Source organism: Cariama cristata, unplaced genomic scaffold (genome assembly GCF_000690535.1).
Source record: "Cariama cristata isolate BGI_N322 unplaced genomic scaffold, ASM69053v1 scaffold19153, whole genome shotgun sequence".
NCBI classification, from domain to species: Eukaryota; Metazoa; Chordata; class Aves; order Cariamiformes; family Cariamidae; genus Cariama; species Cariama cristata.
The window spans coordinates 15,768-33,162 of NW_009609164.1; the positions used below are offsets into that span (position 1 = coordinate 15,768).

The 17,395-nt window shown below is 39.9% G+C and overlaps 1 protein-coding gene across 1 annotated transcript in view; it reads left to right on the plus strand.

The window, feature by feature from the left end:
- Positions 1–17,395, plus strand: part of LOC104159516 (polypeptide N-acetylgalactosaminyltransferase 9) — a gene marked incomplete at both ends in the record, with an annotated part of 80,548 nt that overhangs the window by 15,763 nt on the left and 47,390 nt on the right. The window contains one exon of the mRNA XM_009697448.1: positions 15,210–15,390. Within this exon, the coding sequence (XP_009695750.1) occupies positions 15,210–15,390 (181 nt within the window). The remainder of the gene's footprint in view (positions 1–15,209; positions 15,391–17,395) is intronic.

The following is a 17,395-nucleotide window of genomic DNA, read 5'->3' on the forward strand; positions in this document are numbered from 1 at the left end:
CAGCCAATCTTGTTAATAATGAATCAGGTATTATAGCAGCACTGGTTTTTAAAGTGCCTGTAAGAGTGGATTGTAGCTTTCCCGCTCCTGGAAGTCTGAGTCAATTTATCTTTATAACAACAATAAACCAGAAAGGGCAGAAATCAAAGTAAGCAATGTTTTTATTATGGCTTTTAAATAAAACATTGTGCCAATATTTTTCCCCTAACATTACATCTTTATTTTCTCAAATTTATTGACAATTGCTATTTATCCCCATTTCTCCTTTCTTTCGCAAAACTGTCTCATCCTTTGATTTACTTCCTCCAGAGAATATAGTACTTAATTCTTTTTATATTTCCCTGATAAATCCCTGATTAATTGTATGTACAAGCTATCTGTGCAACATTGTGTCTTTCATTTCTAAGTAGGCTTTCTTTCATGAATTTCAAGAGTGAATGCTTTCCTCTCTAGAGCCAAAACCAAATAGAAGCTCAACATGTCCTTAAACAATAGCAAGGCACTTCAAAACCAAGTATGATTCTCAGCACTGTGGACTCCTCCTCCTCCTCCTCCTCTGTAAGCAGGAGAGAAGCAGACTTTTGGTTGTGGCGTGTCCTCTAATAGATCTGCTATAAATGTGGCTGCCGATTTATCTCACCAATTAGGAGGACTCTGTACAGTAACTTTCTTCATCTATTATAGTTTCAAAACTGCCATAAATTGTTGATTTGTAAGCATTTTGGTTTAGATGCTGGATTCTGGGCTGTGTTTTTGCTGTTTAAAATGTGTCCTATGTTTGGTTTTGAACTGACTTGTCCTCCTGGTAGAAAATTAAATCATATGCATATTAAGAGGTCGATGGAAGGAGGCACTGCAGCCTGGCATTGACAAGCAAGACACAACTGTAGGGTATGTTGACATGAGATGTGAAAATAAAGTGAAGGGAGGAATGAGGAGGAAAAACAGAGATACAAGTTCTATCTCAAACCAAATTTCCAAGCCAAAGTCCCTGAGAGGTGTCAAAAATGTGCCTGAAAAAGGAGCACATAAACACAGTTCAAGACAAATCGACATATCTACAGATGTAAAATAGGCAGTCTGTCAGGAAAATGAGTATGTTTTGAAGCCAGCCATCAATAGTGCTGTGTAACGATGCAAAAGAAAAGTATGTCACCTTTAAAGAGCCTATAAGGCAATATCACATTGAAAGAAAAACGGAGAAATCAAGGCGCTCTCTGGCTTCTGTCAAAACTGATATCCAAATTAACTGATTTTCAAGTGTAGGCCCTTGAAGAGATCTGATGGAAGTATTTGAAGTATCATGTCCTCAATGGCAGCTAATCTCTTCCACGACTATTCCCAAGGAGAAATGCCTGATGATAAGGTTGAGAGGCATCAGATAGAGAACCAGCACCACTCTGACAAAACTAGGGACTTTTTCAGATTATTTGATTCTCTCATGGCCCGCACAGACACTGGACAGTGACTCCTGGAGTATGGAAGTGGACATAGCCGGCAGCTCTGTGTCTGTTACGTTGGCTCTTTATTGTAGTTGCATTGCCAGAGGTGGACTTGGTGACTAATTTCACAGTGGTGGAAAATCAAGATCCTACTTTCAAGCATGATGTGATTTTGACTTCCAGCAGCTACTACATCTGGTTTTAATGCTGTCATCCTCTGCTGTGTAAAATGGGTTGAACAACCAGGAGCTTTTCAGTCATACAAATGGCAAGTGTTGTATGCGACTTTGTTACTGGGAAAGCTGTCTGTGTGATTATGTTAGTTTAATTTAATAGAAGGCTGTTTAGGTAAATGAACAGGGAGGCATATAAATGTCTGCAAATAATGTGAGGCATGATTGCAAAATGATGCTGCAGGAGACGGGCTTGCCTGGCTCTTGTCAAGAGCTCACCAAACACCCTTGAGCAGGGAGAGAAGACTCTTAGTCTTGCTTAATTTTGGACACATTCCCTCTGAGACAGAGCAGAGTCTCAAGGGTGCCTGACTGAAACCTGCTCTGAAAGGAAGTAATTTGGCAGGCTTGGCAATGTCGGATGTGATATGGCCTTTGGTTAGTTTAGCCTTTAATATCAGCACAATAGAGTCTAGAGTAGTACAAGCCTGCGTAGGACCTGAAGTTGGGTAGATATGCTTTTTTTAGATTCCTTGTATTTAAAGATAATTTCTTCCTTATGGAACATAACCCTGTGGGATTTACTGCTGTAGTTGAGCTGGTCTGAGAATAGGGCACTCAGGGATTTCTCATCCAGAATTGCATCAGAAAGCAAAGGGGTATTTTTAACAGTTAGATATGTGCAATCAGCTCTGTAGGTGCAGGAAAATGTCATTACATCCAACAGCATCTTTTCAACTATGGGCTCCGTCCTGTCAGACCTTGGGTCAGAACCCCCTTCCTGCAATGGTCCAGCACTTCCCTTCCCTACCTCTGATTCACACAAGCAAACTCCTTGTTTTTCAGAAGGTCTTCTCCTCATTTACGAAATGAAACCCTTTAACTGGGCTTGGAGCAGCTTGTTTCTGAATCTAATTAAACAGCCCCAAAGTTTTAACTCTTGCATCTTGGAGCTTTTCAAGTAGAAGCCCCTTTTCCTTTCTCTAGAATGGCTCTGTTATCATTTTAATGATCACTTTCCCCAGGAGTTCTCACTTCCGTTTCCCTGGAAGAATTAAAGAAAATCTAATATATTGATACAGATGATCCATTTCATGTGAGTCAGTGACACTCTGACCGTGACAGCACCAGAGAATTCATTGCTGCAGGAGGCCATTGAATCCAATATTAGTGGCTGGGCTTTTAAAGGGCACTGGGTAGTTTAAAGCCCTATTTCTACCTGTCTGAGTTAAGATAATGAGGGTAATCTAATATTATGCTTCAGGGCTTTAGTTACCTGCCTACGGGGTTCAGAAGAGAGCTCTGCTTCCAGGGACTGTGCAGAGTTTAATTGGCCAAGTGCTTTATGATTTGTGTTTCGTTTCCTCTGAAGCCTCAGGTATTGGCTGCTGCCAGAGGCCAGATACCAAACTGATGACACTCAGATTTTGTCTCCTTTTAATATCAGCGGGCTGCTGGGCAGCTGCACCAACACTTCAGCTGCTGCCCTCCCAACTCCAGATTTATGCCATCACCAGAGGAGTTTTCTGGCTTTTCTCCAAAGCCCTGAAGAGAAGAATCCATTTTGTATGTTTCACCAGCACAAACCACAAGTCACCTGGGATTCTAAAACTTCTAGAAGAATCTTGACATCTGTCATTTATTTAAAGAAAACAAACTGATCTTTCTCTGTGCATGATCTTTTTAATAATTAAAATGAAATTAAAAAAAAAATCAGAATCACACATTTATAATTTGAAATTATGCATATGAAGTAGGCTCTTTTCTGTTACTCAAAATTTAAGCTTAAAAATATGTCACATAGATCTCCCTTGCTTAAGGATACCTGCTCTTTAGGAAATTGGTTTTTGTTTATATCAGGACTCTGACAAAACTGTGGCATCTTTCTTATTATCTATAGGCTTGAGATCAGTGTCCTACCTTGCAAATGAGCTTTTATCTTCGTCTCCAATGGTCTGTGTAGCTCCTATTTCTTGGTCCTTCCATTCGTCAATCTGTTTATCTCCTCCTGAATTATCTGTTGTAATTAGAATACATTTTCTCATCTCAAGGGGAAACCAGCTCCAAATGAGTATTCTATAAAAGCAATTACTTTTGATATTAGATATCTGTACATAAAAACACAGTATTTCTTCCAATTAAAAAGCACTAATGAATTTTGTGTCTAGAGAGGGAGTAGCCTACGCAATGCTACAGTTTCTGCTAAGCCAATGAACAAAACATTAGACTTGCAAGAGGGCTGATGAAGCCAGCAGTGGCATGTGTGCCACACTTTTGAATAGTAGGTCAGGGAGAGAAGATGGCTGTGCAAGGATGTATGTTTCTTTTTTTTTCCCCAAGCCTATTGTATACATTGATGGACTTGATCATTCTCCACATTGTGCCAAGATGACTAACACAATTTTTCCTACTATGCTTGTCTCCTACACCTGGCCCTCCATGACATGTTTGGTTTTGTATTTCCTCAGATATTCCTCTCCTCTTCCTCCAAGTCTTAAGTCATGCACTAGGAATCTTGCATTTGGCATGGAGCATCTTTACCAGAGATCTCCATGGACTCCTTCCCTCTATAGACACAGGAGGAGTTGTGCTGAGCCTTCTCAGTGGGAAACCTGTCTTACTTATATCAGAACTGACATCTTTCATCATCTCAAAATAACCTGAATGAGTAGGGAGCTTTTATCACAAGCTTTTCTACAAAAGGAATAATTTCAGAAACATCTTGATCACGTTATTTTGGAGAAAACTATAAATCCTGTCCCTAGGGTACTTTCCCATAGGAATCCTCTCCTTTTCATCCCTAAGAAGTCATCTGTGTCTGGGGGGCACATTGGGATAGAATCTATTGAGTGGGCTAGAAAAGAAGATCCTCCAGTGGGCTATGAAACAACTTGTTTTCTTGCTGTTATGACAAGGATGAAATCCACAGGCTGCTGTTGCACTGCAACCTCTGCCTGTCCTACTGATCCATGTTGTCTTGTTGCCTTCTTCCCCGATTATCTTTCTGCATCTGTTTCTTGTCTTCAACATGGATAGTGAGCTCTTTGGGGTAGGAACTCTCTTTCTGGGCTCGTGTAGCATCTGCTATCATGGTGTCCTGAATCTAGACTACATGCTATGAAAACACTAAGAAAAAAAGCTGTTCTGGCCAGATCCTGTCCTTGCAGAGCTTACTATAAAGGATTTAAGGATTAATACATCAATATGGTATGGGCAGAGTGTGTAGGATGGAATAAGAGTCAGCTTCCAGCCCAGATGCTCATAACAGCCCTGGCCATTTTTAGGGCATTTTCTGTCTAATGTACTTCAAGCACTTGACAGATATTCATAGGTTGTGCCTCAGAGTGTTATCTGCAACCAGGAAATGTCCCTGTTTCAAAGAAGAAGAAACATAGGGCAAAGCACGTAAGAGGTTGGATATTAGTCCTCTTACCAGATAATTTGTCCTAATCTACATAATTTCCAAGGCTCCTGCTTCTGCACTCTCTCTGCCTGACTAAATTCTGTGGGCAGAAAAGGAACAGCCCTCCTACAGGCAGAGCTGCCAAATCACTTCATCCCTTCTCATGATGACCGTCATTCAGCAGTCTTCTCACAGATAGATATCTTAGAGGATTGTCAGTCATCTATGGAGGAAGATTGAGAAATACTATCACAGGCTTCCACTTGAACAGACAGAAGGGTCTGGAGATGAGGTCAAGGTATAAAAACACTGCACCTCCTAGTTTCTAGAGCCAAAAAGTTGCACATCAAGTGCTTCAGCTTTACAAGTTATTGTACTTTTTTCCTTTTCAAACAGGATACTGTTTGTCTTCTCCCTGATGTATCTTCAGAGATACTTGGGGCTGATACTGGATACTAGGGGACATAAATCTTTCAAGCAAGGATGCAGCAAACTTGATTACAACTATAAAAAATAGGACTGTATTTTGGATTTCATATGAATGGAAGTACTGGAGTCGTTTAAATTGGATGGGTGTTTTGTCTGTTGCTCTCCTCTTTGCCAACAGTTGGAGCCCATGTCCCTGTGGAGTGTGATTTGGTGGATGTTTCTGTATGTAAAACTAAATCTCATCCACATGTAGCATTCCTTCTAGCTCAGACAGTAAGCACCTTTGATATGGAGAAAATTCAAATCCGTTCTCTGTGCAGCAAATCTTATGTATTGTGTAGGCTTACTGCAGGGTTGTGGTGGGAGAAACTGATTTGGGATATGTAAAGTTGGGATATGCAGAAATTAAGGGCCAGGCTCTGTTTAACATTTAGATTGAATCATGAGCTACACACTACTGACTCCTTATACTGCATACTACTGTTTGCAAAGTTGACTGAAATCTTATCAAATACTGAAATAGTTTCAAATAAGATTTTTTTTCTGGATATTGTTGATCCCTGTGCTCGCAACTGCAAAATGCTTTTACTTTTCCAGATTTAATTTTGCTGCACTGAGCTGCTAACACATTCAGCAAATTTATGCCTATGGGACAAAACATTTTTTTTATATTCTCCAAGGCAATAAGTGCAGAGACTCACTCTTTAGCTGGGATCATTTCTTCATTAGCCGTAGTTTGTGCAGTGTTTATGGGAGACAAGGAAAGAGGCAGATACCTGGTTTTGGCAAATTTTTGCATGGGATCCTTTGGCAAAAATAAAGCATAGAGCATGGGAGAGGGGGGGAAAAGAAAGCACAGGCTGTGAAACTTGTTCAGCATTTTGGCAGAGTCAGAGTAGTATCATAGAATCATAGAATGATTTGGTTGGAAGGGACCTTAAAGACTGTCTCGTTCCAGCCCTCCTGCAATGGGCAGGGTCACCTTCTAATAGACCAGGTTGCTCAGAGCACCATCCAGCCTGACCTTGAACACTTCCAGGGACAGAGAGAAATACCATTCTACATGTGATGCCATATGATATTACCTCACACCATTAGCTCCTGCTGACATCACAGGGAATCACTGGACACAAGATGCTTCAGCTTTTGCCAAGTAGGCCTGTGTTAGAAACTGAGGGAGGCTGCTTTTTAATTTGCAAATTAATCACAACAGGACAAGAATTCAGGCAGTCACTGGTTTTGATTTCTATCTCCACCACCATATCTTGTGCAATCCTGGGGAGTTCCTTACCCTTTCAGCACATCTTTTCTGCCTAAAAAAGGTGGGTAGGATGACTCCTTCGAACTTCAAGGGGCACTGGGAGTCCAACCTCACTGGTGTTTAGGAGGCACTGCAATATTTCAGTGGCAGTTGCAAAAGAGCTCCAAGTAGCATAACTTTCTGTACAGTGGGGGCTGCTTTGTATTCAGTACTCCAGTGAAAGGACATGTGAATCAATACAAACTCATGCAAAAACATTATCCTGGAGCACCTCAACGACTGAAGTATCCCGGGTAGAAGGGATTTGTTTATTTCTGAAAAAGATCTTTTTCTGATACTGAATATCAAGCCCAAAATCTGCTTCTTTTGGAATGCAGTAAATTACTTGGTTGCTTTTTATCCAGAGATTTCAAAGCATTTTGTAAAAGTAGTTACTGCTGCCTTTTTGTAGCCTCTGTATGTCCCTTCTTTGTCAAACCATCTGCGTGGTGGGACTCTTCAGCTTAATTTGAAATTCAAACAAAGCTCATGGCACCTTTTCTCTTGACTCTAGCAACTGTGCCCCATAAGGACTTGCTTAGTCTCCCCAGGGTGTCTCCTCCAGCACCCAGTATGGGCAACGTACTGAACTGAGCAGCCGATCAGAGTGTCCCTGGGCTGTGCTAGGTGAGTATGAGAGGCAAGGCGCTGTTTATGCGATTGAGCCTTTCTCTGATGTAAACATGTTATTTTGGAAAGCTTGTTCCTCTTAGTTATTTTTAGGGATCACTAAAATGGAGCCTTAAACAGCAAGACAACTTGTGAGCTGAGACCTTTTGCTTAGTGTTGAATAGCTTGCTCATATTGCTCTTTCTTCCTCCTCCTCCACCCAGCTGCTTTTCTTGTGCATCTGCTTTGCTCTAACAGGTACTCTTAACTCCTGAAGGAGGAAGACCAATTTTTTCCTCCATGCCTACAGATGTGCCAGTCAGTGAGGCTGTAACCTTCATCTGAAGTTTTAGTTGCAACAGAACAAGGTTACAAAATTAGCACGATACGGTAATTCAAGATGGAAGCATTAGGGCTGATTCTTTAAATGCAACTAATTCAATACCAGCTTCCAAAAGGATAGTTTTGTATAGAACTAGCTTTAAAAAGTGTTGTAAGTTGAGTCTTGTTTTAGCTATGTTACTGAACCTACCTAGATTCTTTCCTTTCAAAAAAATGTAACTGGAAATACTAAAAGTCAGCTTTGCCAATCTATGTAGAGTTGCTAGTGCCCCTGAATTATTTTTTTCTTTTTTTTTTTTTTCTTGGTTTAACTAGGATCTAAAGATTTTTATTGCCTTACGAAGTATGCAGGGATGTTTTCAACTGGGAAATCAGAATTGGAAAAGGAAGGAAACAGCTCTTGCTGAAGAGTTTTATGTTTCCTGTTTAAGAGAGAGAAGTATTTCAGGAGTCAGGTAAAACTGCTGGGTGGCTGCCAGTTTTTTTAGAAGGAAATGTTTCTTTCCCTCCTTTTAAGGTACTGGGAACTGGAATACTTTTGTGTAGTTATTCAAGAGTGCAGATGGTCTAAGTGTAGATAAAGCTCAGAAGTTTGGCCTTGGAGACCTTCTCAATCTAAGACTGAGACTGGTCAGCAAGCACATTTCAGAGATTTTGCAGCAGTTCTGGTGGTGCTCACCGAATCTGATGGCATTGGTGATGGATCTGGCCTTGTGATTGTGCCCAACATCCCTGGTACCACCTGAGCAGACTTCAGATGAAAGAGGGATGAGATGTGGGAGCAGAGCCTCAGCTGCTGAAGGGGAGGTGGCCTTGTCAGACATGGCAGGAAGGCCAGAAAAAGGCTAAGAACAGACCTATCCTATTGTGAATGTGGGTGTATAATTATTTTCAATTGCTTATTTTTATTTTGAATTGTCAAAAGGTTAATTATATCTGAGAACCTTGGCTGCATCTGATTTACAGTTGCCTGTAATTGTGTTGCAAATAAAAAAAACCCAACAGTAAAATAATCACAGATGTAGTTTGACCTTGCCTTTGCCATAGTTTCTCATGTAAATCCTCTTCAGTAATTTTCCCATCGTCACAGGGTTTATGGTGAAAAATAGAAGGTCTTTTTTCTTCCTAGAAAATTATGCATCCTGCAGAGTAATTAATCTGGTTAAAAAACTAAGACTGGTTCATTCTGCTCTCCATTCTCCCTGCAATTTCTGTCTTACAGAGAAATCTCTGCAGTGAGAGCAATAAATTTGAAATGAATGACAGACACTAATTATTTGTGACCTCATTGTCATCTGCAGCATTGAACTGGCTATGACTGATCCGAGTGTATGTGCTGTAGATCTTTTTAGTCTAAAAATTTGAAGAAAAGATAGCTTTAAAAATAGCAGCTCACTGGGCATTATCATACTGTTGTTCCATTTCTCCCCTCTCTGCCCATCACCATTTCGGAGCTGGCAGCATGATGTGACATGAGCCACAGGGTTACACTATCAGCAATGCTACTGGACTCTGCCCACAATGGCTTCACAAACCATGGAAAAATGGGTGAAATGGGTGCTAGTTTGAGCCATAGGTAAGTAATTCAAAGATAAGAGGAAGATCTGGAAGCGTGCAATGAGCTTAAAAGAAGAAAACAGATAAGTTCTCTCATCTGATCTGCCTTAGTTAAAACCCAGGTATATGCTGGAAGCTGAACTAAAAGCACTTCTCTATCTGTCTTTTTTAGCTTTTATACTGCTTGCCATCACTGTAGGACCTAAACACCCAGCATATAAAATCAATAGCAACTGTCTCTCTGCCGAGCAGCAATATTTCCAGAAATGTATCCCTTTCCCTGTTGTTCCAGTAGGCGACACCCATAGGAATGAATTTTCCTGTGAGCTGTCCCTGAAGGCTGTTTGGGTTTTTGCTGAGCAGAAAACTCCCAAGCCCTAGGGCACAAATAACTTGTTCTTTGCTGACTCTCTGTCTTAGGCAGCCTGCCTATGCATCCTGTGGAAGCACTGCTGTAGAGTATTCTGCTCCTCCGTGTCCTCCCAGGTGTTGTTCCCATGTTTGGCATGCTGGAAGGCCTCTGATGAGATGATTCTGCTCAGTGGTCCCAGACTGATGGGCACCCCTCGGATGAGGGCCTGGAGGATGTGCTGAAAGGTGTGTTTTGTTCACCAGTGGCGTCTGCTTCAGCCAAACCTGGGAGAACACTGTCTCCCATTGCCTGCCTCCCGATCCCATCGCTTTTGACCGACCTTTTTTTTTTTTTGAGAAGATGCTGCTGAATTGGCAGCCCTTTTCTGTTTTTTCACAAAAGGCTGACCAATGCAGGTAACTGTGGATTTGGGGATTAGCAAGTTAAGATCTTGACTTAGGTAGCCGTGGGGCAAAGATCTATGTGGGGTAGACATTTGCTGAAGCAACAGGTGAGATGCAAAATGCTATGCAAATGTTATCCTATGTGACACATATTGTATCTAGCTAACCAACCATGCATTGAAGAACATTGCAATTGCTGCATTTAACATACACTCACATATATATTTAAAATATACTATATACATTGTTCCTAAGAACTTCTAGAGACACTTTAGGGCTTTTCTTGAATAATGTGATATCATTTATTTAATTGCTGCTTTATATTGGTCAACGTTACTGCATTGCTATAATAACTGTCAGACAGAGTAGGCTACAATTTGGGTAATGAATGGGGAAAAAGCTCACAGCAGTATATTCTGAGGGTAAGTCAGACATATGATGACTCTTTCCTAGAACAAGATCAGATTAGCTGCATGAAGAGCTAGAATATCAGATTTAGGAAAAAAAGTATATGAAATAATTGTTATTATGCATGGTTTGCAAGGCTATCTAACTAATTCTCTCATAAGAAAAATAGCAAAGTGCTTGATGCTTCCTGTGGGTTGAAAGTTTCATTCCTCTGTTACTTGTGCCATAAAGATGCAAGTGTTTTGTTCTGTAAACTGCAAGATCATATAGCATAAAGTTTTCAACTACTGGAATTAAGTTGTTGCTTAAAGTCAAATGAGCATGCCACATCTTGGAGATCCTTTCATCAGAGCAGGTCAGTTAACTTTAATGAAGTCATCTACAATTTGCTTTGATGTAACATCAGAACGCAGCCCAGATGATTCCAAATAATCAGCAAATGAATTTCCACATTGCAGTTTTTCAAGGACATAGGCTTTATGAAGTGTCTAGTTTTCTGGATTCTTTAACTTCTAAAGTGCCTAATTTAACATGCTTTTAATAAGTCCTACTTGCGCTTTTTTTTTTTTTGAGGGAATTGCTGACTTTTCTCTGAAACTGAGCCCCCCCCTTTAAGATGCCGTATATTGGGCAAGTAAAGCAGAGGCATGCAGCATCACTGCTTGCTATTAGTCTCTTTTAAGTCTGAGACTGTATCATGCAGGAAGATTAGGCTACTGTGTTTTTCCTTTTTGGTGGGGAGGGATTTAAAGTCTCAGACATGCAATTTCTGTGATTACTTGAGCAAGGACTAGTTATCAGGCCAGGGATGGCAAAATTAGGCCCTTCTGTTCTAATTTTTCCAAAGGAAGTAACATTAAATACTAAAGCTGGTCAAAGTGCTAAATAGCCTCTCATCCTAAATTGGAACAAAAGGGACAAACGTTACAATTTCCTTCAAAATGAAGATTCCTAAAATATTTTCAGAAATATTTAATATGTATTGAAGTGCTTCACTTAGTAAGGTAAAAGAATTTCTGTTGTTTGAAATCACTAACTGCGACGCAACTCTTAAAGAGTTTTAGTCATGTTTCAACAGAAACTACGATTGTCTCATTCTCCACTTTTCTTGCAGAAAATTGTTTCATTAGAAAATTAAAATAGTCCTCCTTAAATACCCCAAATATCATGATATTTCATTTTTTGCTTACAGCTTCCTCCTTTGCATAACCCAGTTGGAGATACGATTATATCAATTCCTAATTGTGAGCTTCTGTTGTGCTAGTTTCTCCCTGTCCCTGCAGAATGCAGAAGTATAATAACAGCTGCAGGTTGATCGCTTGATGCTAACCCAGTTGCTTTATGATGATTGCTGCAAGCAAGAATAGAAGGTTCTCAGGCATTTTTGAACCAGTTTTAGTGGAAGAAAGATTCATAAGGTACATTTCTGCAGAGAAGTGTGAGCAATAAAGAAGAGTGGTTTGTGATATATGAAATAAACCTGTTCAGTTTTTAGGGGCAAGAATACTGTTTTTCAAGAGATCACGTTGAGCTAATGTTATTCAGAGTAGCAACTCTTAGTGGGTTTGTACATTAATAACAAACTGTAGGCATAATAATATTTGTAATCATTAAGATAGAACCAGTCAGGACTGCATTAGAGAATAACAACCAGTGTCATAAGTCCTGTCCAGACTCAGCATGCTCAGTTATGTCTGTTAGTAAGCAGCAATTCAACACAGTACTATGATTTGAATTTGCCTCTGAGTGAATTACTACCAGTATAAATCAAAAGGAAATTTTGACTCATGAACTAGCTCCTGTTGGGTAGAAGTTTGGACAGCAGAGACAAAACTCTGTTTTTCCGTTTACCTGAAAATGCAGCTAGGCAGAGATTCGTGTGCCTAGCCTAAAACCACAAGAAAGACTCTTACCTCCTCTACTTCTGCACAGAGGAGCAGCGTGGCTGAGACAAGCATGCAAAACCTTTGTAAATGCTTTTGCACATGCCTGAAGACAGTTTCATGAATTCAAGAATAATGAGACATGAATGAAAACTCTGTAGATATTTGAAATAATTATAATAATCTTTGGAAACCTTTAGTTTACTTTTTTGCAATTCTTGCATTAGGTGCAAATTCTCTAGGTTTTAGTGGCTTGTGCTCGTAACTCCTTGTGATTCTTTTTTCTTTTTTTTTTTTTTTTTTTTTGGCAGAAAGATGATGCACAGGAATAGGCTCTCTGCCATGCTGCTGGGGCTCAACTCAGTCCAGCTGAACTGATTTCTTGCATTCTGCTTGTACGGTTTGAGACAGGACATTGAGCATTTTCCTACTTGTCTTCTGGGTTAGTTCCATACTTTACTGAAGGAAACTGCTTTGGGAGAAGAAGACAACATAGGAGTAAGAGTAGTCATTAAACAGTAGAAGGGTTCTGTTTTGCATTACCAGATGTTAGCGGATAAGTCATCAAAAGTGGTCCAAGATCCTAGTTTAGCAGTTTGACTGACTGAAGAAGGGAGCTGTCTACCTTTCCCTTGCCTTGAGCATACCTTTCATTTTTCCTAGCATTTTGTTTCACTTACAACTTTGAAGAAATTCATTATTGATTAAGCATCAGTATCAATTGCAATAGCTCCGTGCTTTGGTCTTTTCTCTCTGTGTCCCAGTAATACAATACACTAGAAAAAGATGCTGTTTTGAAGCTTCATCTTTCTACTTTCCCCTCATGAGTGCGTGGCCTGTAGGGTTTCTGCTCGTGCCTCTCTTCAGTCTCCCTTGCTAGTGAGACCTGGAGTTCACCTCCCACCCCCACACCTATAATGAGACCATGGCTGTCTGAGCCTCTTGTTTTCCCTTCTTTTCAACAACTCACTAGGCTTGAATGCTTGCAGCTGTCTGAATTTTTCAAAAGCTTGGCCATGCCAAGAATGTTTTTCTGTAGGGCATCCTTTTTTTCTTCTTCTGCCCTCTGCCCTCCTACTAAGATTCTTGATTCATTCTGAGACAGTTGAGCATTTCAGTGCATGATGATGAGGAACATGAAGAAGACATCAAAGACACAAACACAAGCAAGGTCTGTCCTGACTTGGGATCGCTGATTGCAGTATGAGGTATGTGTTTTTGTAGGCAATGTCTGAAATTCAGTACCAAAATTCCCAAGTACTGCAGGTACTCAATCCTTTTATGTTCAGACTCTTTGTAGTCTTGCACTTAACCTTAGCACAGGATTTTCTCATAAGCACTACAGTAGAAAATGCTAACTTAGCTCTTTCAGACCACTAATGAACCACTGTCTCTCTGTTCTGTCCTGTAATTAAGCAGAGATGATGATGGAGCTATAACAAGTGAGAACAGTGTTAGCAGTGAGGTGCAAAAAACATTCCTTCATGAGGGACTCAACTGTCCCAGACCTTATTGTGACTTGGAGAAGCCAGTCCCAGCTTTGTACTGCCTTGCGTGTTTGTTACTAGCAAATGTTGACAGTTTCTTTCTGTTTTTAATTGTTTAATTGAAATAATGGCATTTTCCTCTTGAAAAAGTCTTAATTTGAAAAATGTTGAGCAGGTCAAACTCTAATTGTTTTGCTCTGCGTTGTAAATAATTTGGAGGATATTTGCACATTTCTGTATGATATCCCTATCCCCAAGACTATTATAAATAATTTTTTTGCTTATAATGATTTGTTGATAGTGAACCTTTTGGAAAGGAAAGCTTTGACATTAAACACAGAATATTTGAGGACCTTATTTATGAGAATTCAGCACCGAGTTAAATGCCTGTTGCCATGGAAGAGGTTCTTGGCAGTGTGATCATATGGGCATTTTTAATGTCAATTTAGTTTGGTTTTGCATGTATTTTTGAGTTGTCCAGTAATATACCAGTGAATGACACCTATAAATGCGTTGTTGACTGGCTAGTATCTTAGCACTAACCAAGTAGGGCTAATCATTTTAGCTCAAGTGTGTCCAAACTTTCTGATACTATAAACTGTATAGAGCTGAGTATCTTACATAATCTACATATTTTGTTCATCAGAGATCTGAAGGACAGAGGAAATCTGGAGTAATCCCCAGGTGAGAGAGGGTGTCAGCTCCCTAATATTTTTTAGCACATCTTTGTGGGAACAGACTGGGCAAGGTGTGCAGTTGAGTCCAAATGACCCATCTATTGACTCACATGGTGAAATCAGATTTACCCTGTATTGCCTACCCAGCAGCAGCTGGTGACCAGTTGCACAGCTATATTCCCAGCATGGGATCCAAACCTGAACAATTCAGGAGCTGCAGGTGGTCTTAGAACCACAAAGCAAATGTGTCAGCTCCAACACTTATTCCAGAACTGACGTTAATATGGAGTTAAACTGACAGATCTACATATGGTAGAAAGTCAACGTATCTCCCTTTGAAAGAATGGAGCTATAATGGGCTATACTGGGAAAGGGCCTGGCCGCCAATTTTTTTGAGGAAAATTTATCTTAATTATCTTGAGGATAATTAGGCATTTTGGAATGTTTGGAAATAAGATTCCTGTTTCCAGGGATTTATACAGGAAAAAGGAGAAATCATGAAAGCTGCTAATTGATTCTTTATAGTTTGCTCATTAATAATTATGCACTGGTACTACAAGATTTGTTGATACGGACTCTGGTTTGAAAAGCTGAGGATAATTTCCCCAAACCCATGAGGGTTTCAGAGCTGAGTTTCATGGGAATTCAGGTCTTGTTTACCTAAAAATATTCTGTGGTCACAGAAGAGGTTAGATCCATTTCCTTTGTAGTATAATCAGATTTTTTTTGTCTCTTTCATTTAGGTCTGGCAAAGCCTATGGGATTAGTTGAAGGTCCAGGAGGCTTGGGCCAGGGGGGAATGGCTGCTACCCTGAGAGACGATAGCCATGAATCAGAGACTAAGTATGAAGAATATGGTTACAATGCCCAACTCAGTGACAGGATATCACTGGACAGGTCCATCCCTGACTACAGACCAAAAAAGTAAGTTGAAATCCACATTATTATTAAGAGAAAGTGGCTGATTGTTGTTCTGTTGACCCATGGTGGCATTCTCCTCTTCACATCCCTTCCTGGTTAGAGTATGACAGCAGTTACTCATACATATAGTCTTGAGCTGAGTGAAAGTTAAAAAGACCAACTGCCATCTCAAGCATGAAGTGCCATGTTAAATGTGTAGCTAATTCTGTGAGTAATGCATTAATACAAACTACATCAGCGTATTGGTGCTTATTGGGTTTGACTCACTTAGAAAAAGCCAGGAAGCGCTAGCTGAGCCCACTGTCAGGGGTGGGAACCTTAGTCTGTGCTTCTTGTAGCCACGTGCAATGGAACAACAAACACTTTGTAGACACTGGCCACTTAAAAAAACCCCAAAACTATCAAATCAGCTGCCTTTTCTTTAATTGCATTTTATGTTCTTAGGATTGTTTAGTTGGGGTTTACAATGTGCTGAAACGTGAACTAAGTGTAATCCATCAGGGTCCTATAATTGCAATAAGATTTTTTTTTTCCTTTGGAATGTGTGTTTATTTTCATTCTAGTGTTATAGTCTTCACATGCCTGTGCTATGTTTGACATTGCAATTATATGTTTAATATTTGTACTGATTTATTATGTTTCATATTAAATGTCTTTCAAATCTTTCATATTTATGGAGTTATGTATCTTCCAGATGAGACATCTGCACTGTCATCCTATGAATGACAGTCAGTAATGTCTTAATACAGAGGAGATCAGCAGCAATGCCTAGCTACTCTCAGGAGACAGAATTGAAAAGAATACTTAATTAATTTCTAATAATAATCTTCTGTTTTAAAAGACCCACTGGGGCTCCTAGGCAGAACTGAAAGTTAAATAAAAAAGTATCTTATTAAGTGGCAAGAAAAGTTTAGCCAAGCAAAACAGCTGTGCTCTGTGAGTAGATTGCAATTGAATTAGGATTTTAGGCAGTTCAAGCTGCCAAAAACAAAATCCAGCAAAACAGAACTTCAGCTTAACTACAAATTTCATTAGCTGTGTTACATATTAATCTAATCTCAGAAGTATTGACTCAGCATTTGTTTTCTCAGACACTTGCTATACAACAGAAAACCTAGATAAAAGAAGTGGCAAAGAGAAAAAAATTTACTGCTTTGATATCATATTTGATGCAAGCATACTGAGTTGCCCAATGGTCTCATCTCTCCATCTTTCTTGATGTATCATAAAAATCCATCATGGAATTATTCTGGGGAAAAAGTAGTCTGTAGTTCTGCAAATATTTGAATTGTGAATCAGATCTGGTCCAAAGACCCTTAAAATCAGTGTGAAGTTTTTCAAAAGTCAGTGAGGTTTGACCTGGCCTGTTATTAGCTGCTGCGGTCAAGTGGATAATAAATGAGAAAGCTCTACTAGGAAATACAAAAGCAAATGTTGCAGAGCTTGAATCTAGCTCAGCAGCTGTCAGAAGCATGAGAGCATTTGCAATGCAGTGATGTTTCACTTCAGATTATATTCTTCCACAGTTTTACTTGGAAGCTTTGATGAGTCATTCAGATAAGCTTTTTGACATGGTCATTTTGAGTATCTCATAAGGCCATGCTGCATGATTAATTGTCTGAGTTATTGGGAGCACTACCTTCCTTGGGGTGTTTTGACACTTTTGAGGTGGTTCTAGTTAGGTCTAGATGCTGGAATTGGAACACTTGTCTCTAGATACTTATGAGTCACAGGAAAACCCTTCAGATTGAATTTGTTATGAAAAATGAGTGAAAGTTTGGAGAAGGTAGAAGCTCTTAGTATATGAAGAGTTTTATCCACTTGTATGAACTGAGAGCAGCCCTGAGGAGAAGGACTTGGGGGTGTTGGTTGATGAGAAGCTCAACATGACCCATCAATGTGGGCTGGCAGCCTAGAAACTGAACTGTATCCTGGGCTCCATCCAAAGCAGTGTGACCAGCAGATCGAGGGAGAGGATTCTGCCCCTCGGCTCTCCTGTCATGAGCCC